This window comes from Caretta caretta, chromosome 3, assembly GCF_965140235.1.
Source record: "Caretta caretta isolate rCarCar2 chromosome 3, rCarCar1.hap1, whole genome shotgun sequence".
Lineage (NCBI taxonomy): Eukaryota > Metazoa > Chordata > Testudines > Cheloniidae > Caretta > Caretta caretta.
Genome location: NC_134208.1, coordinates 121,945,427 through 121,962,857, shown reverse-complemented (window position 1 = coordinate 121,962,857; position 17,431 = coordinate 121,945,427). Strand labels below are relative to the sequence as shown.

At 43.2% G+C, this 17,431-nt stretch overlaps 1 protein-coding gene across 1 annotated transcript; it reads left to right on the top strand.

Annotated features, from left to right (window-relative positions):
- The first annotated feature begins 415 nt into the window (after nt 1-415).
- Nucleotides 416-16,308, top strand: SOD2 (superoxide dismutase 2). Its single transcript, XM_075126842.1, has 5 exons — nt 416-545; nt 3,400-3,601; nt 10,227-10,343; nt 13,386-13,565; nt 15,242-16,308. Exons 1-5 carry the CDS (start codon nt 516-518, stop codon nt 15,385-15,387), a joined length of 675 nt encoding a protein of 224 aa, XP_074982943.1. The 5' UTR covers nt 416-515; the 3' UTR covers nt 15,388-16,308.
- The last annotated feature ends 1,123 nt before the right edge of the window (nt 16,309-17,431 follow it).

Sequence of the window (17,431 nt, the reverse complement as noted above, 5' to 3'; positions counted from 1 at the left end):
TTACTCTGATGCGCCATTTCCCTGCAAATTTATCATCTGGTACATGACAGGTCTCGATCATGGACGTAGCTCGGGTCTCAAAGTCGTGAAACGGCTACACACGCAATCAAAAATAAAGTATTCAAAAGTTTAACAGCCGGAGGGAGGCGCCAAAGATGCTCCACCCCCCCGGGCACCATTTGGTCTGTGGCGGGTCCCGAGCGCCACTCAGCTGCCCTACAGGCAGGGAGCCCCCCCGGCTCCAGCCGCCCTGCGCCACCGCGGAGCCCCGGGGCGCCTGGGGTTGGGCGGGTCTGACCCCAGCAGCGTGTGGGCCGGGCGGGCGAGCAGTCCCGGAGCCGCTCGGCCGCTCCCTGCCCGGGCTGGGCTCCGCTGACCCGGATCCGGATCCGGATCCAGCCCCGCCCCCGCGCTGGGCCAGGGCGGGGCGGCGCAGGCGCCTTGTTCGCGACCCCGGGACAGCGAGCGGCCTCCTGCTGCGCTCGGTACGGCCCGGACCCGCCACCGCCACCGCCATGCTGGGCCGCCTGGCTTCCCGGGGCAGGTGAGCGCCCGCTCGGCGCTGCGGCTCTGGGGCGCCCGGCTACGGGCACGGCGGGAGGGGAACGCCGCTGTCTCAATGTCAGTCTGACCTGCCCTCGGGGGCCGTCTCGGGGCGGGTCATTAATCGAGTGTTACCCCCGCTCTGCCCCCTACCGCGTGACTCTGCGCCCCCCCGATCCGCCCCCCCGCTCTGCCCCCTACCGCGTGACTCTGCGCCCCCCCCGATCCCCCCGGTCTGCCCCCCCGCTCTGCCCCCTACCGCGTGACTCTGCGCCCCCCCGCTCTGCCCCCTACCGCGTGACTCTGCGCCCCCCCCGCTCTGCCCCCTACCGCGTGACTCTGCGCCCCCCCCGATCCCCCCGGTCTGCCCCCCCGCTCTGCTCCCTACCGCGTGACTCTGCGCCCCCCCCCGATCCGCCCCCCCGCTCTGCCCCCTACCGCGTGACTCTGCGCCCCCCCGCTCTGCCCCCTACCGCGTGACTCTGCGCCCCCCCCGCTCTGCCCCCTACCGCGTGACTCTGCGCCCCCCCCCGATCCGCCCCCCCGCTCTGCCCCCTACCGCGTGACTCTGCGCCCCCCCGCTCTGCCCCCTACCGTGTGACTCTGCGCCCCCCCCGGTCTGCCCCCCCGGTCTGCCCCCTACCGTGTGACTCTGTGCCCCCCCCGATCCCCCCGGTCTGCCCCCCTGCTCTGCCCCCTACCGTGTGACTCTGCGCCCCCCCGATCCCCCTGCTCTGCGCCCCCCCCCCACCTGCTCCTTACCCCGTGACTCTGCTCCACCTACCCCATTATTTCCCTACTCTGCCCCTGGTACCCTTGCTGCCCCATTACTCCCTCTCTCTCTTCTGCCTTTCCCTTTTACCTCCTAATCCCATCTGCTCCCTGCTCTGCTCCCCCCTACCTCAGTACATCCCCACACTGTGCCCCCCCATACCTCAGCTGCCCTCCACTCTTCTCACCCCATATCCCCCAGCCCTGGCATGGGACCAGACCAGCGGGTAGCCAGAGGTTTGTTCGGTAATTTTTAGGCCCACTTCACTTCTCTCTTCCCAGTGCGGTGGGAAGTTTCCTGGCTTGGAGCCCTTGCCCGTCAGCTCATATACCCTGGCTGGCAAGGCGCAAGGAAAGGGTTGGGTTTTCTTTTCTGGCTGTGATTAGATTATCATTTTTAATTCTCAGCAGCTTCATCCTGCCCTGGGGCTCCAAATGCTTCTGCAGCTGTGTAGGCTTCTTGCACTAAATAGGGCTACTTATGTGAGTAAATCTAAGCAAATGCTTAGGTGTTTAGGGACTTGAGCCCTTCAAAGTTTAAAGCCCCCATGAACAGATCTTATTTCCTTTGTGTGAACTATTTAGTATCAGAGAGCAAGGGTGGGTGAGATGATATCTTTTTATTGGACCAACTTCTGTTGGTGAAACAAGCTTTCAAACTTACCTAGAGCTCTTCTTCAGGTCCTCAAAAGCTTGTCTCTCTCACCAACAGAAGTTGGTCCAATACAAGATATTACCTTACCTATCTTGTGTCTCTAAAGTCCTGGAACCAACATGGCTACAACAACACAGTCTAGCATCAGGGAGCTGGATGTTGCTAACTCATGATTTTATCACTATTTGTGTTGTAGCTGGTGTTTTTCCTAAAGTCGTAGCTGTTGGAACCAAGAGATTGCACAAGTATCTTGACTTTTGTTAAAAAGAGTGGTTTCTAGCTCCCATAGTTGCAGTGAAAAGGTTGCTTGGGGCTGCCAATACTGTTGTTAACTTCTTTATATGTCTGGACCTTAATTACATAGTGAAGAATTCGGCCAATGTTACTCACATTGAGAAGTACCTTATGCCACAAGTAATCACAATGAAATTAATGGGACAAGTTGAGAAGTGTCACAGATCAGGGCAGCTGCTCCCTATTGCCCTCTGTGGGCCCTCAAGGGCACCCACACTCAGGCATTCAGCTGCCTAGCTGTTACCTCACTAGGGTGGAAATCTGCTCTCCCTTCTGACGGGGGTATTTCCAAGCTGAGCAGTTCCCTGCCTTCGTTGTGTTACTCCTAGCAAAGACAGTTTGTCTCAGCAGCGCTGCTTAGTTTCTCTTCAATGACATAATAGTGCAATTGCTATGGTTATAAGTTACCACACAGTTCTTCCTATGCAAGCCTATTTTTATTCTTTGGGTAAAAGCACGACAGCGAAAACACATTAAAAACAATAAAAGAACCAAGTTATATGCTAGCCAGTTTACCGGAGATTTCCCCCCAGTTTTGGATGGTGAGTCCTTCAGACTCCCAAGGGGGTCTCTTTTGTAGTCACTAATTCAGAGCAATTTCGGCTCTGAACTAGCATGCTCATGAACAGTGGAGTTCATATTTCATGCAGTTTGGGGAGCATGTAAATAGTAGACACTGGGACTCTTTTCTCAGGGCATAGTTTCAGAAGGATGGATTTAAGGTGGATAATTTAGATTCCTCTTACCCCCAGGTATTTCCTAGGAAATCCACTTTATGTGCATTGTCCCCAAATGTCCTTTGAAATTCCTAACATTTCCCCCAAGGTTTACATTACTCTTCTAGAAAAGTTACAAACAATACTACAACGACCCATAAACAATTATAGATTTTTAATACATTGGACCTCATAAGTATTAAACCTCATTCATTAAAGTTTAACTTCATTCAGTGAAGTTAATCTTAATTCCATAAGTTTGTCCAAGATATTATGAGTCTGTCACAGTAAGAGACTAATCAGCGTAAGAGTGGCAGGATCTGGCACATGAGATCATTTGTGTAACTGTATTTGCTTTTTTAAAAATAATTTAATATTGAATGCTCAGTAAGATGAGTGTATTTTTTTTTTTTCCCCCGGAGTTGCACGAAGCTGATTGCAGCTTTGGGATGTTTGGCCTCCAGGCAAAAACACACTCTTCCTGACTTGCCTTATGACTATGGTGCCCTGGAACCCCACATCAATGCAGAAATCATGCAGCTGCACCACAGCAAACATCATGCTACTTATGTGAATAATCTGAATGTTGCAGAGGAGAAATATAAAGAGGCATTGGCAAAAGGTATGTGTGGGTGCTGTTAACAGAAGGGAAGAAAGCTACTACAATCTTATCTTGTTGTTAATGCCTGTGACTGATAGGAGATATGGGTCTTATTCCGAGCTTGCGACAGTCTTACTGTCATGACCTTAGAAAAATCACTTAACTGAGACACAGAAGTTTCCCACCTATAAAAGGGTGATACTAGAGTATCTGCCTTCCTCTCAGGCATGTTAGACTTAACTTATTAGTGGGCTCAAACTTAAGGTTTTCCAAAAAACTCTATAGAAGTGCATAATATTAATAATACTTTAGATACATAGCAATATTACACATTTTTTTGCTTGCCAAAATAAACATTTTAAAAAGTTCTGCATTGGTTTCCTGTAATGTCAGTGCTGCATGTCTTCTGTTTCAGAAAGTTGGCAGCAATAATCTTACATACTGTTAGCACTGTTTTCAAATATGTTTCAGTATAATCATATCGAGAAGTGCATCTTACATCTTGTTCTGTCAGAATACTGGACTGGTAAAAATGAGTGAACCTCCCTTTAGCCAGGCAGATCAATTTTTGTTGTGTTTCTAAAGAACACCTGATTTTTAAGATGTGTTCTGTCTAGAGAGTCACCTCTGCTACTGTAGTTGGTTAACACTTCACAGGAATAGCTGGCGGAGTTTTTTACTGCTGTGCAGAGAATCGGAGATGTGCCAAGAAGCTGGTGACAGGCAACAGTGGGAAACCCACAGAGGATGCAGCCAGCTACCACCCCATCTCCCTCAACTACCAGCCAGCTCATGGAACGGGTGCTGCTCCACAGCATGTCTAATATTATCAAAGACATCCTCCCAGCGTAGCAGGCTGGATTTTGCCCGAAGAGGAACTGCTGTGATCAAGTAGCTTCACTAACTGGCCACATTGAGGCAGGATTCCATAGTAAGTTGAAGACGGGGATCACCCTTGTTGATCTGTCCTCGGCATACGACACTGTCTGGAGACAGGGACTTCTCCTCAAGATCTCCCGCATCATTCGCTGATGGTGAACAATCCACCTCTTGGCGGCAATGACTGGAGAGTGCTGCTGTAAGGTACACCTTAATAGCCAGATCAGTTGACCAAGAACTCTTAACTCCTGCATCCCTCAGGAGTCTGTCCTGGCCCCAATACTTGTTAATCTATACACCGTGGATATACCAGCAACAAAGTCAAGGAAATTATGTATATGGATGACATTGCCCTAGCTGTTCAGCATACAAGCCTCCATACCCGTCCGCTGCACCCTAATCTGAGATCTTAGCACAATGGCTGATTATTTCCAATTCTGGAAACTTAGACCTAACCCAAAAAATCCCATGGTAACTGCTTTCCATCTGAACAATAAAATGGCTAATACCAAACTTGACGTACAGGTCTGTGGTGAGAGCGTCAGCCATGAGGCTAATCCAAAGTATCTTGGCATTACACTGGACCAGAGTTTGACCTTTCGATAACTCCTTGAGAACACCTGCGATAAAGTCAGGTCTTATGTTGTGCTTATCAGAAAATTGACCGGAACATTATGGGGCTCCAGTCCACAGACCTTACGGACCACAACAATTGCCTTGGTATATTCTTCAGCTGAATATTCAGCCAGTGTGGTCTCTCATCAGTCACACTAAACTCCTTGACACTCAAGTCAATAATGGTATGTGCGTAGTGTCAGAAATGTTCAAATCGACTCCAGGTGACTGGCTCCCGGTGCTATTGCACATCCAGCCTCCACAGATTAGAAGAACTGCTCAGGCAGCTCGCTTTCTTAACCATGTCAATGCAATTGCGACAATCCCACTGCACCATAACCTGCAGAATTTGCCAAAGATGAGATTAAAATCCCACAACCCTCTGTGGAACTCTACCAAGACCCTTACACCCAACTTCGATGCTGAAGGTCAATGGAGAGTCACATGGAGCATTTCGACCACTCAGTAGAAACAGCTTGTTGATCCTGTTGAAGAACCACTGAATTTTGTTTTATGTCGGAAAGACTGGTGCAGATTGAATCGCATCAGGACATATCATGGTAGATGTGGACAAACCCCCTTAAAATGGAAAATGAGGCAATCACCTGTATGCGACTGTGGTCACCAGGCACAAATGATGGAGCACGTCATATCTGAGTGTCCTCATCATTTTTTGCCAGGGGCCTGCTGCAGCAGTGTGCTGGCTGTCAAACTTAGATATAAATTTGTAGTCGTTGCTACCTACCCAACCCATACGAAAGAAGACAACTTTATCCACTACTGTACAGAGTCATTTGATGGTCATATATCAGTATGTACAATTCATTTCCAAAAATAACTAGGTATTTAGGTGCACTTTAGGGGTCAGTGGGATTTACGCACATAAATCAGGGTATTTCTGAAAATCACTTGGTACTTAACTAACTAGGTCATTCATTTAGGATCCATTTTCTTCAAATGCCATGTTGTCTATAGTAGAAGCATGAATTTAGTTCCCTCTTTTATCTGGATTAGACAATGCGTTTTCCCTTCAGTAGTGGTCAAAGGAAAGCTTTGTTGCAGAGCAGAATTAGAGAAAATAGGATTAAGGAGGGAAAAAGTATAAATAGGAAAAGAACCAGACATACTGCTTATATTGCACAAATGCGTAGTAACTAAAGGAATGCAGGATTGTTGTCTCCATTGGTGGCTCCTAGATAAGCAGATATCTGTCTACAGCATTGTCAACTGTTCGTGATATGGTGTATTAATGGTACAGACCAAGTACTGCACTTAGATATGTACACACAGCTTCCACTGACTTCACTTTGAATTGCATGTGTATATCAGAAGACAGGGTTTATCCCTTTGTTTAAAAAAAAGTCTTTCAGATATATTCTGTTCACCCTGAATGTTCACTACTATGTAGTGTTGTTTTTTGTTAATGAACAGCAGTGTTAGTAAATTGTTGTTCGTACAGCTTTCAAAGCCAATAAACTCAATACTTCCAGTAGCATGAATTTTGTCCTTCAGAGTTCAGTTTTGTAAACATTGCTAGGAAAGAGCAAAGTCTCCATTTTTGTCATCTAGTTTAAAAATAAACCCCCAACAACATAAGCAATATGCGAAAGCATGCCTTTCTGAGAATGAAAACTTAAATTAGAATGAAACTTCCTCATATTTAAAGAAAAATGTGTTAGTAATACATTTCAACATTGGACCACATACTGTAGTATTTTTAAAGAAGTGTTAATCTGTAGGTGTGTGCTATCTTGTACTCTGTTAATTAGTATTTTAAGTATAGCTCATGTAATGTTTGTTTATTTAGAGAACATTGCTTTCCAAAGTTCTGTATTCATTTGAAAAATATTAAATTAACAAGGTACCTGAAGAGATTTATGTCCCAGTTCAGGAAAGTGGTAAAATGCGTGCTGCTTGCTTTCCTGAACTGGGTCCTTACTACAGAAAATAAGAATATTTTACTTCAATAAGTTTAATTTTTTTTCCAATTTAGGCCCCGATTCTATAACTGGCCCCTCACAATTTCAGGGATTTGCCGGTTGCAGGATCAGATCCTTGAACAAATAGTTCTTTAGGGTGTAGACCATGTCGTCATATGCACTTATACAGCGTCTTCCAAATGGAGGTGTGTGGTTATTAACTGCAGTTATATAGTGACTTGCCTCTGGCTTATAGTACATTCATTTTTTGCTTCTCACACAATAACGTGCAGCTCTGTTAGTGGGTTGCAAAATCAGCGTAATGATAGTCTATCAAGTGGCTGTTTGGGTTTTGACCTCGGTTTTCTAAACAGGGTTTTGAATGGCTAGGATGAGGAACATGGTGGAGTGGGATAACTTCCAGTGCCTGTGTGTACAGCTGTGGCCTTGTCTTCACTAGGGGAAAAAAGGAGTGTTCTTACCTCCGGTTAGTTAACATGTGATAACTAATATGAGGTAAAATTCTAGTGAAGACAAAGCAGTTTGTAGTTTTAACCTGGGTTAGCAGGTTAAGGTAAAGCTCAGGCTACCCCACGGTCTTTATCTTGACCTACTAACACGTGTGAAGACTACAAACTGTCTTGTCTACACTAGGATTTTATCTCATATTACCATCTGTTAGCTAACGTAAGGTAAGAATATACCTGGTTTTCCTACCTTAGAATATGTGTTTGCGCACGTGTGCAGGCATGCATGCGCGCACACAAAACACCATAGGCAGAGTGCCAATTACCTTCTCTTCCATTCACCTCTCCTCAGTGCCATCCTAGGTATTCCTTGCAGTGCTTTAGCCCCATTGTTGGATAAAGGATAGCAGGACTGCTTTGGCAGCACAAGAGATCCCACCCTCTCAGATTAGCATCAGAAGGCAAAGGTAGTGTGTTATCAGCCTGTAAGGTGAAAGGCACTCCTAACTGAGTAAGAAGAGAGGGTCAGGAAGAAGGTTGAGGGAGGGAGCTTAAGAGGTGCTGAGAGTTATCCTTCCACCCTGATTTGTGCCTTTTCAAGCTGTGAGCTTCCATATCTCACTTGTGCTGGGCTGACCTCTTTTCTTAGGAAAGCAGAAGTGTAAGGGGCCGTACAAATCCTCAGAGGTGCTGTCGGTACTATTTGTAATACCTACTGTGTTTCAGTGTGATGATGATAATTTCCTAGCTCATATAAATAGGAGCAGAATTACTGAACAAAGTGCCCAGTCTAGATAGTGACCCTGATTGAAAATATATTGACAACATATTAGCATGAAATCCTTTTAATGCCTTTCTTTTTATGTAAAGAAAAACAAATTTAAAAATAACTAATTTTTATACAGGTATAACATGAGACATAAGAACCTGTAGCAAATCTGTTTTTTAACTTTTACATCTTAAGTAAACTTGCTATTTTTATCAGACTAGTAACTGTTTGTATTAATGTGCGTTGACTGTCTTCCGCAAAGAAATGAAACACACTGGATATCTTATAGTATGCTTTAGCGTTAGTTATTCAATTAAGAGGATTTAACAAAACACTGCACTCTTGATTTAATCAGAACAGTTGGGGCTCACAGTATGCTGTTAATTAACAATTGAATCAGAGATTCTTCTTAGTTTTTTGCTTACAAGGTTTCCAAAAAAGACCATGTATTAAATGTACTGTAGTCTGTATAGTTCAAGCTAAATCAGCTGGAAAAATACAAAGTGAAGAAAACTGGAGTTTAACTTGTTGGGTGTGAAGGAATACATACATACATACACACAAACGGTCTGTCTGAAAATAAGATTTGACTAGGTCCCTTTTTTTTTTTTATGGAACTGTAATTCTGTTTTAAATATCCTGTCAGAAGGATACGATAGGTGTTCTTCCAAAACTGTATCTCCTACCATCCTTGTTTTATTCAATGTCTGTTTTAAGCAGTTGGTTCAGATACAGTACAACTTTAGCACTAGATTCCTCAAAGTAAATGCTACATACAGTAAGCACTCGTAAGGGAATTCTGCACCAAAAAAATTTAAAATTTCTGCACACAGTATTTTAAAAATTTTCAGATTTTATTTGTCAATTAATAAATGTGGAGGCTCCAGCATGGAAGTGGGGAGTACAGGCTACTGGCTGCATGGAGGTGGGAGCACCCTGCACCGGCTGGGTGGGGGTCAGAAGCAGCTGGGTAGGGGTCTGGGTGTGGGGGGTTTCGTTGGGGGGTCCAGGTGCAGGGGGTGGGCTCATCAGGGTGGGGGTTCAATGGGCCTGCTTAATGTGGGAGCCCCAACTGCAGCTGCCGCCGCAGAGAGAATGCCACATGTGGGGCTCCTGCTGCCCCCTCATTCCCCTATCCCCTTCTCTTCCCCATCTCATCCCCCTTACCCACTCCCACATCCCCTTCCCCTGCCCTATCCCATCCCCCTTCCTTTCCCACTGCCTCTTCCACCCCCCCTCCCAGCACACATAGGAGGGGTGAACAACTGGCACTAGGACCCAGGAGGTGATGTCTAGCTGCAGAGTCAGCCAGCTGGGGCAGCAGGCTCCCTCACATGGGCAGCTCTGTACTTGCAGAAGCTGGCGAGGGAGGGGGCAGTGTTTGTTTGAGGGGGGGGCAGTGTACTCCCAACACTAAAATTACACCACTGGGTGTCCCCATCCCCATCCCCCTGTGCGGTGATTTACCTCTCCACCGGCTGGTCCAGGCGCCGGAAATGACATGCTCGTGCTGCTGGTGGAGGGTGCATGACCGTTCTTGAGGCTTCCCTGTCATTTTCTACAGGGAAGCAAAGAAATCTGCAAGGGACATGAATTCAGAAAACCCTTGTGAGTTTGGTACGTTTTACAACCTAAAGCTGTCTGTATTTTACCCCCTTCTGCTCATCTAGCCAAATGGTAGAACACCAGTTAACACCTGTGCAGGAACGTACATGGTCTTTTGATGCAGAGTTGATAATTGCAAAGAGTTGCCAAACATTGAGATATTATGTGTCAAGACGTCAGAGAGCTATGTTAAAACAGTTTTGTGTAGAACACGGTTTACAGTGGGGAGCACAAATGCCACAAACTGACTTTCTCCCAAATTTTAATAACCTGTTACAGCACTGTACTATAGTTCAGCTTTTATCTTGGTATGAACAGTGCTTACTTGTACTTATTCATCACTGTGGCAACACTTTCTTCCATTTAATTCTGTTGATCTTGTGTGTCTTTAGGTGATGTTACAGCTCAGGTGTCTCTTCAGCCTGCACTAAAGTTCAATGGTGGTGGTCACATCAACCACACCATCTTCTGGACAAACCTTTCTCCTAATGCGGGAGGAGAGCCTCAAGGTTCGTACTCATTTTTGATGGCTTACTGATATGTCAACATTAACAAATAGAATTAACTGTGACAAACTGTGGCCTGCAGAGAAATGTCTTGTATGTAGTTTGTCACTTAAAAGCTAAAAGACTTTGAAAAATTAAGATCCTTCCAAATTGGCAGTCTTCTAGTATGTCTACTCAGCACCTAACATAATGGGGCCCTGATCCTGATCAAGACCTTTAGAGGCTCCTGTAATACAAATAATTAATAGTGTTCTAATCTTTTACATACACTTTAAAATAGAGCTTTACTGAGCATGAGACTAGTCTTTTTCTAAAGACAGACTTGGTTACATAGGTAGCTATATATTTGTTCACAGTGTAAAAACTGCTGTTGTTATGATGTTGCCGCTGTAAAATTCATTAACCTTTTATTTTATTGATTGACTATGGAGGAAGAAATTAACCACCCGAAACTGTGATAATGTAATAAAAGTCTCCAAGACCTAGATTAGTGCTGAATGCACTGCAGTCCATGGAAAGAAAAAACAGGTAACAAAAATCAACCATTCCAGGAGTTGGATCGGGCTGTGTCATTGACCTGACTTATTAGCTTTAAAGCTTTAAAAGACCTCATGGAAGAAGTGCAGTTTTAAAGAAGGAAAGTGCAGAGGTATGATAGACCAGTGGTTCTCAACCTTTCCAGACTACTGTACCCCTTTTGGGAGTCTGAAGCCTGATCCCTGCTGCCCAGGGCTGAAGCATGTCACTTAGCTTTGCAGGGCTCCCTGTGATGTGGGGCCCCAGGTAGTTGCCCTGCTTGCCACCCCCTAATGCCAGTCCTGCACTTGCAACTCCCTAAACCTGTCCTGCGACTCCGAGGTTAAGATGAGTTGACATATCCCCTGAAAGACCTCTTCGTACCCCTAGAGGTACACATACCCTGGTTGAGAATCATTGTGCTATAGACTATGACAGGGAGGCAGTTAAAGATATTGGGGACAATGTAGAAAAGGACTGGAGAAGGACATGAAGGAGGCTTTAGACGAAGGTGATTCTCCCCCAGCCCTCCCAAAAAATTAACAATTTTGTTTTTATGTAAAATCGGAAAGTGTTTTGAGTGGACGTGTCAGTTCTTTCAATCTCTGGGGTTCAGGATAGTACATAACTACTTCAGTTTTTCTCTGGTAGAAACTAGGCATTTGTTGTTGCTGTGAAGTAGTTAACATGCTTTGAAGAGTCATTGTGAAGGTTAAGATTCTGTCATGGGTATTTTTAGTGAAAGTCAGGGACAGATCACTGGCAATAAACAAAAATTCATGGGAGCTCGTGACCTGTCCCCGACTCTTACTAAGAATACCCTGGGGGTTTGTATGGGGAGGGGGGGAGTAACAGTCAGAGTGCTGCTGAGGGTTGACCACCGGCAGCTGTTTACCCCTGCCACTGCTTCTGTGGAAGGGGCTGACCGCTGCTGCTCCAGCCCCACGGGGGGCTGACCCAATCCTGGCTGCTGCTTCAGCTCTGGGGCTGACCGCTGCATCAACCCTGCCACTGCGGAAGAAGTCACAGAGGTCCTGGAAAGTCGTGGAATCTGCGACCTCTATGACAGAATCGTATCCTTATCCATTATATATAGGGCTGTAGTTTAACATCATAACCTCTCATTAAAATTATAGTTTCATGATTCAATGTTTGCTAGTTCTTCTTGGTCTTCGAACTACAAAAAAAACATTAGAAAATTCAGAATTTCCACTATGGAATTGAGAAACCGGAAGGGAGGAGTAAATGTGTCACTGAGGCTAAGCTTGAATAATACAGTTCAGGCTCACTTGTGTTCAAGAACTTTGTGAAGTACTTTAGTCTAAAGTCTGCCTTAATTTTGCTTCCCCTTATCTTGTACTCCCTTGCAGCCTCCTCAGTTAGAAATGATTAGAACATGCTTTCCTGGAAGTTTAAGCAAAGACCTAGCAATGCTGCATTAAAGCCTTTATGTACAGCACTAGAATAGTTCATGCTCCTTCAGGTACAGAAGATGCATCACTTGCTCAAAGAGTCTACAGTTGAAGTTAGACAAAGCGGCTAGGGAAGAGAGTAGGTCATAACAAAACTATAACCGGGTTCAAAAAAGAATTGGATAAGTTCATGAAGGACAAGTCCATCAATGCTGTTAGCCAGGATGGTCAGGGGCACAATTCCATGCTCTGGGTGTCCCTAAACCTCTGACTGCTGGAAGCTGGGACTGGATGACAGGGGATTGATCAATCAATAAATTGCCCTGTTCTGTTCATTCCTTCTGAAGCATCTGGTATCGACCAGTGTCAGAAGGCAGGGTATTGGGCTTGATGGACCGTTGGTCTGACCCAGTATGGCTATTCTTATGTTAGGTACAGAGGGTTATATTACAACTGCTCAAATATTACCTTACAATATGGGATACAGATGTTAGTGATATTACTAACTGCGTGCTGCAGCTCACAAACATTCAGTAAAGTCTAAACATGTTCTTATCATTCTCCTGCCTATTTTAACAATACCACGGGGGAGCCAGCCTGATTCAGCTATGTATTTGTCAGTATTCAGTTGAGGCGTGGGGACCTTGGCATGAGCTGGCACCTGGTCATCAGTGAGCATCAGAGGTGCAATTCGTGGGAAAGTTTATAATGATACTTGTCTTGTATACTTTCAAGTCAAACTATCTAGCACTCTTCAAATAACACTCCCCGTCACCCAGCCGTTCATTCTGCTGTGGACTGACAAACACACAAGCTCCTTAGCATTATAAATACTGGATAACAACATGATAGTACCTTTACATTGATTATTGCACTTCGCTGAGATTTTTTTCCTTTCTGCTTTCCTTTTAAACTGGATTATCTATATAAAATACTAATGCATAAGATCTGTTCAGAATTAATTCTTTCCTTTCTCAGAAAAAATGGGGAGAGGGAAGCCAACTGCCTTGGCCTCTCTCTGACTTCAAAAATTAAATCTTTATCCGCTGGAAAATAGTGTAAAGTGTGGTGTGTGTGTGTTTTTTTTTTTGTTTGTTTTTTTTAATATAAATTTAAGGGGAACTGATGGAAGCCATCAAGCGTGACTTTGGCTCCTTTGGAAACTTCAAGGAGAAGCTGACGGCAGTATCGGTTGGTGTTCAAGGCTCAGGCTGGGGGTGGCTTGGTTTTAACCAGGACCAAGGCCGCCTGCAGGTCACTGCTTGTTACAATCAAGACCCTCTGCAAGGAACAACAGGTTAGTTTTGTTTTTAAATGATCTTTGAAAGAAACCACAAACTGTATATTTATGAGGAAAGTAGCTGCAGCAGCAGCTTGAAAGGGCTATTTAATACATGCATCTTTTTCTTTCTACGTAAATATGGCTAGACAGAGATTGCATGTGCCTGTATCTTTATTAAAAATGATGATGAAAAGTAGTAATATCCTTTTTAAACCTAACACTTGTGAAGAACCGCTTATGAATTTTGGAGAATGTATGGAGGGTGGGGGTTAAAATCTTAGCTTCGGTGGACAGGGAGAGGAGGAAGATGTATGGAGGATGAATTTTAAGCTGTACAGGGACTTCAGCGTTCATGGATGATGGGAGGGTTGCTCATAAGGTTTCCTCTTTGGAGAGAGTAATTTTAAGAGGCATCAACTTAAAAATTGCCTTCATCTGAAAACTTTTTGCTTCTCTTTGCAAACAACACTTAATCTCACCTATAAGTGGAAGATTAAACTGTTTTGTTTATTCTGTGTGTTTGACAGCACTGTGTGTATAATTAACTTCTCCTGTGTGTAGGCTTGTCTGTCAACAGAGGGGAGAGAAACCTCTCCTCTTTACAATCACACCATTTTTATTTTTAAACCTACTGACATTGATAGGGCACACTGGGGCATATGTTAAAACCTGAAATGACACTTACCTTTCTTTGAATCACGACAACTAGGGAAGGTATATGGTAATGACAGATATTATTGTCAACAAGAGATGGCCCTTAAAGATTTCTCAGCCAGGGATAAGCCAACAGCAAAATGTTGGACCTGACCCTTTTTAAAAGATGTCTGATTTGCCATGGGTGCAGATTTTATTTGACTCTGTGCTGTGATGGTAGCAGTTGAGCCAGTTGGATTCAGACTGCGCTGCTGAGGGAAGATACCACAGTACATCTAACAAGGTGCATAATTTTTGATGGTTTCTCTTATTGTCCGTCTCTCCCTCCCATCCCAGTGCAAAAACTCTGCAAACTTCCTCCATGGCTCTAGAGAGAGAACAAACCACACGTGACAGTTGTTAATCACATCAGTTAATGGACTTTTGGAAGGCACTCAGATACTGTGGTGTTGAGGGCCATACAAGAACCTATGTAGAACACAATACAGGGGATGAACTGAATCTCTGTGGATTAGCAACTGCAAAGACTTTTTAGCTGGATTCAGTTGCAATTCCTTGTTGGGGTTTCCTAATCCTTAATCTCACAAAAACAAGGATATAAGTAACGAAATCAGGTGTTTAATATGTTTTAAGGCACAAAATACATTCATTAGAGTGGAATGTTACATAAGCATAGTTTCGAGAAGTATGATTATTGCACCACAGCAGAGTATTTTCCAGTAACAGTGTTCCTTAAGGCAGTTTTTCCAGTTCAGAACTTTATTTTTAGAACTCGATCATTCTCTCAGGGTTGGGTGTTTTCATAGCTGTGTATCATAAAATCAGCTACTGCACTTCCTCTTTTATGTGAAGCAGCTGTATAAGATCTAGCAATGTGCACCTGTGTGCTGGAGGGTTCATTGTTGTCTTTAAATGTTATGGAAATTAAGGATAATATAGTTGGAAATATTCTGAAGTAGGGTTTTGAAGTTTTGAAATGTTTCTTATTCATCTGAAAATATTTTCATAGACTCACAAAGTTATTTTCTCTTCTCTAGGTCTTATTCCTCTTCTAGGAATTGATGTGTGGGAGCATGCTTATTATCTTCAGTATAAAAATGTTAGACCTGACTATCTAAAAGCTATCTGGAATGTGATCAACTGGGAGAATGTATCAGCAAGATACACAGCTTGCAAAAAATAAAATGGAGGTCTCACACAGACTATTACAAGAGCACCAGTTCTACCCTGAAATCATTTTTGTAGAGGTGTGTTTACTGGTTTGTTAATGAGTCGATCCACTGCTGAAAACACTTTAATGCATCCAATGAAAACGTTTGCAATCAAGCCAAGTGTTGCTTGTCTAATTCTGTGAAAGGTATTTACACATAGACTTAAAGCTTTAAACTCTTGTGCAACAAGTAGAAACAATTCTCTAATTCTTTGTAGGGATAGAACTCTTAAAATTTCATTCTGGTTCTACTGAACTTCCCTGTATTTGATAACAGTGAACTTATGAATGTCTCTAGTATTGTCCTTTCCTACAGAAGGGAAAACCAAGCTAATCTACATCACAGTGGCTTTGTGAGGAATAGTTACATATGAAGCACTATAAAAGTGCTAATTATTAATAAATGACATACCAATACATTTCACAATACTTGCACAGATTGTTAGGAAAACTTAGTTTCCAAGAGCATTTAATGATTTCAAAGGCAAAAGTGATTCTCAAAATAACTATTAAAAGTTAAATATGCAATGCCAGGGAGCGTCCTTTAGAAAGTGATAGTAGCAAGCATTTTAAAAAAAAAGACTGCATTGAATTGGGAGTAGTAGGACACTTAATTCACTTGGATATAGGGGTTCATTATGCTCTTAAAGCTTCAGTGTATGAGTTTGGGTCCCTTTATTTAGGAGCCAGTGAAGATAGAAGTATTTCCCCACAGCTGCGCTCTGTTCCACATGGAAATATAATTGACAGCAAGTGATGATAATCCGATTACTGAATGTTTTCTGATGCTTATTGATCTAACTTAATTCCTTGTTGCACTTAAGTATTCAAGTAGAAATGTATGTACCTTATTTATGTTGCCATAAAGAAAAATAAAAAAATCCAATACCTGAATCCATAGTAATGCAACTTAGTCAAAGTGCGTCCAGATACTTTCCCCTTCAGCTGCAGCACAAAGGGACCACCAAGCTACCTACATGCAACAGGGATCACAACAAACTTCCTTGGCCTCTGAGGGTGCATGATGCAAGGCCAAGTGGGCACTGCTATGCTTTGTGTGCTCTGCATTTTTTCTTTAATACAGTACATGGGGTAATTGGCTTTAAAATCAATTAAATATGCAATGTTTGGCCTCTACTATCTTGATAAAATAAGCGTTCTTCAAGGTATCTTTCTGAAAATAGATATGCTCTTATAACTCACAGTTCAGGTAGTAAATGTAGTTTAGCAAGAGAATGCAATACTGGGAACCCAGGATGGATTGATTTTAAATCAGTGATTTAAATCGTGGTTTAAATTACCAAGTTAAAAGCCTTGATTTAAATGATTTTAATCGTCTTTTCCATTTGTACTTCAGTTACTTTTCTAAAAAAAAGGTGCATTCTCATTGATATAACCAGTGAAATGTTGATTTACAATAAAAAGCCTTTTTACTAGCTTTGGTACATCTTTTTGCCATTTAGGAGAGTATGCTATAACTGTACATTAAGCAATTATATAGCTTACTATTTTCAGATTCTTACTCATTGTACACTTTTAGTGTGTTAGAAAACAGTGAATAATGTATTGATTATTTACTACTATTGTGCTGTATGTTTAAAAGATTGATCTCAAAAGAAAGAATTGGGGGTGGGGGGTGGGAGAGAAACACACATTTTACGAAAAGCAGTCTTTAACTCCCAAGTTTTTGATAGAGGTTCATGGATTCAGTTTATTTATTTTGTATTTAAATGGTTTAAGAGATTATAATTTGAGGCCTTAAATATATTTTGTATTAAATTCAGATTTCATTTATAACAGATTTATTTAAAAAAAACTCATTTAAATAAAAAATCTGATTTAAATAAATCAGATTTGTAAAAGAAATTATCTATTTTTATCTACCCTGTTGAGAACAGAGTGAATTGCTCTCCCCTTCTGTTCCTATGTGAACATATGAGGCTTTAATATTACTGCTACAAAATTGAAATAAAACAGCCACATTCTAAAGTTCCACTTAGCTTCAGAAATAAACATA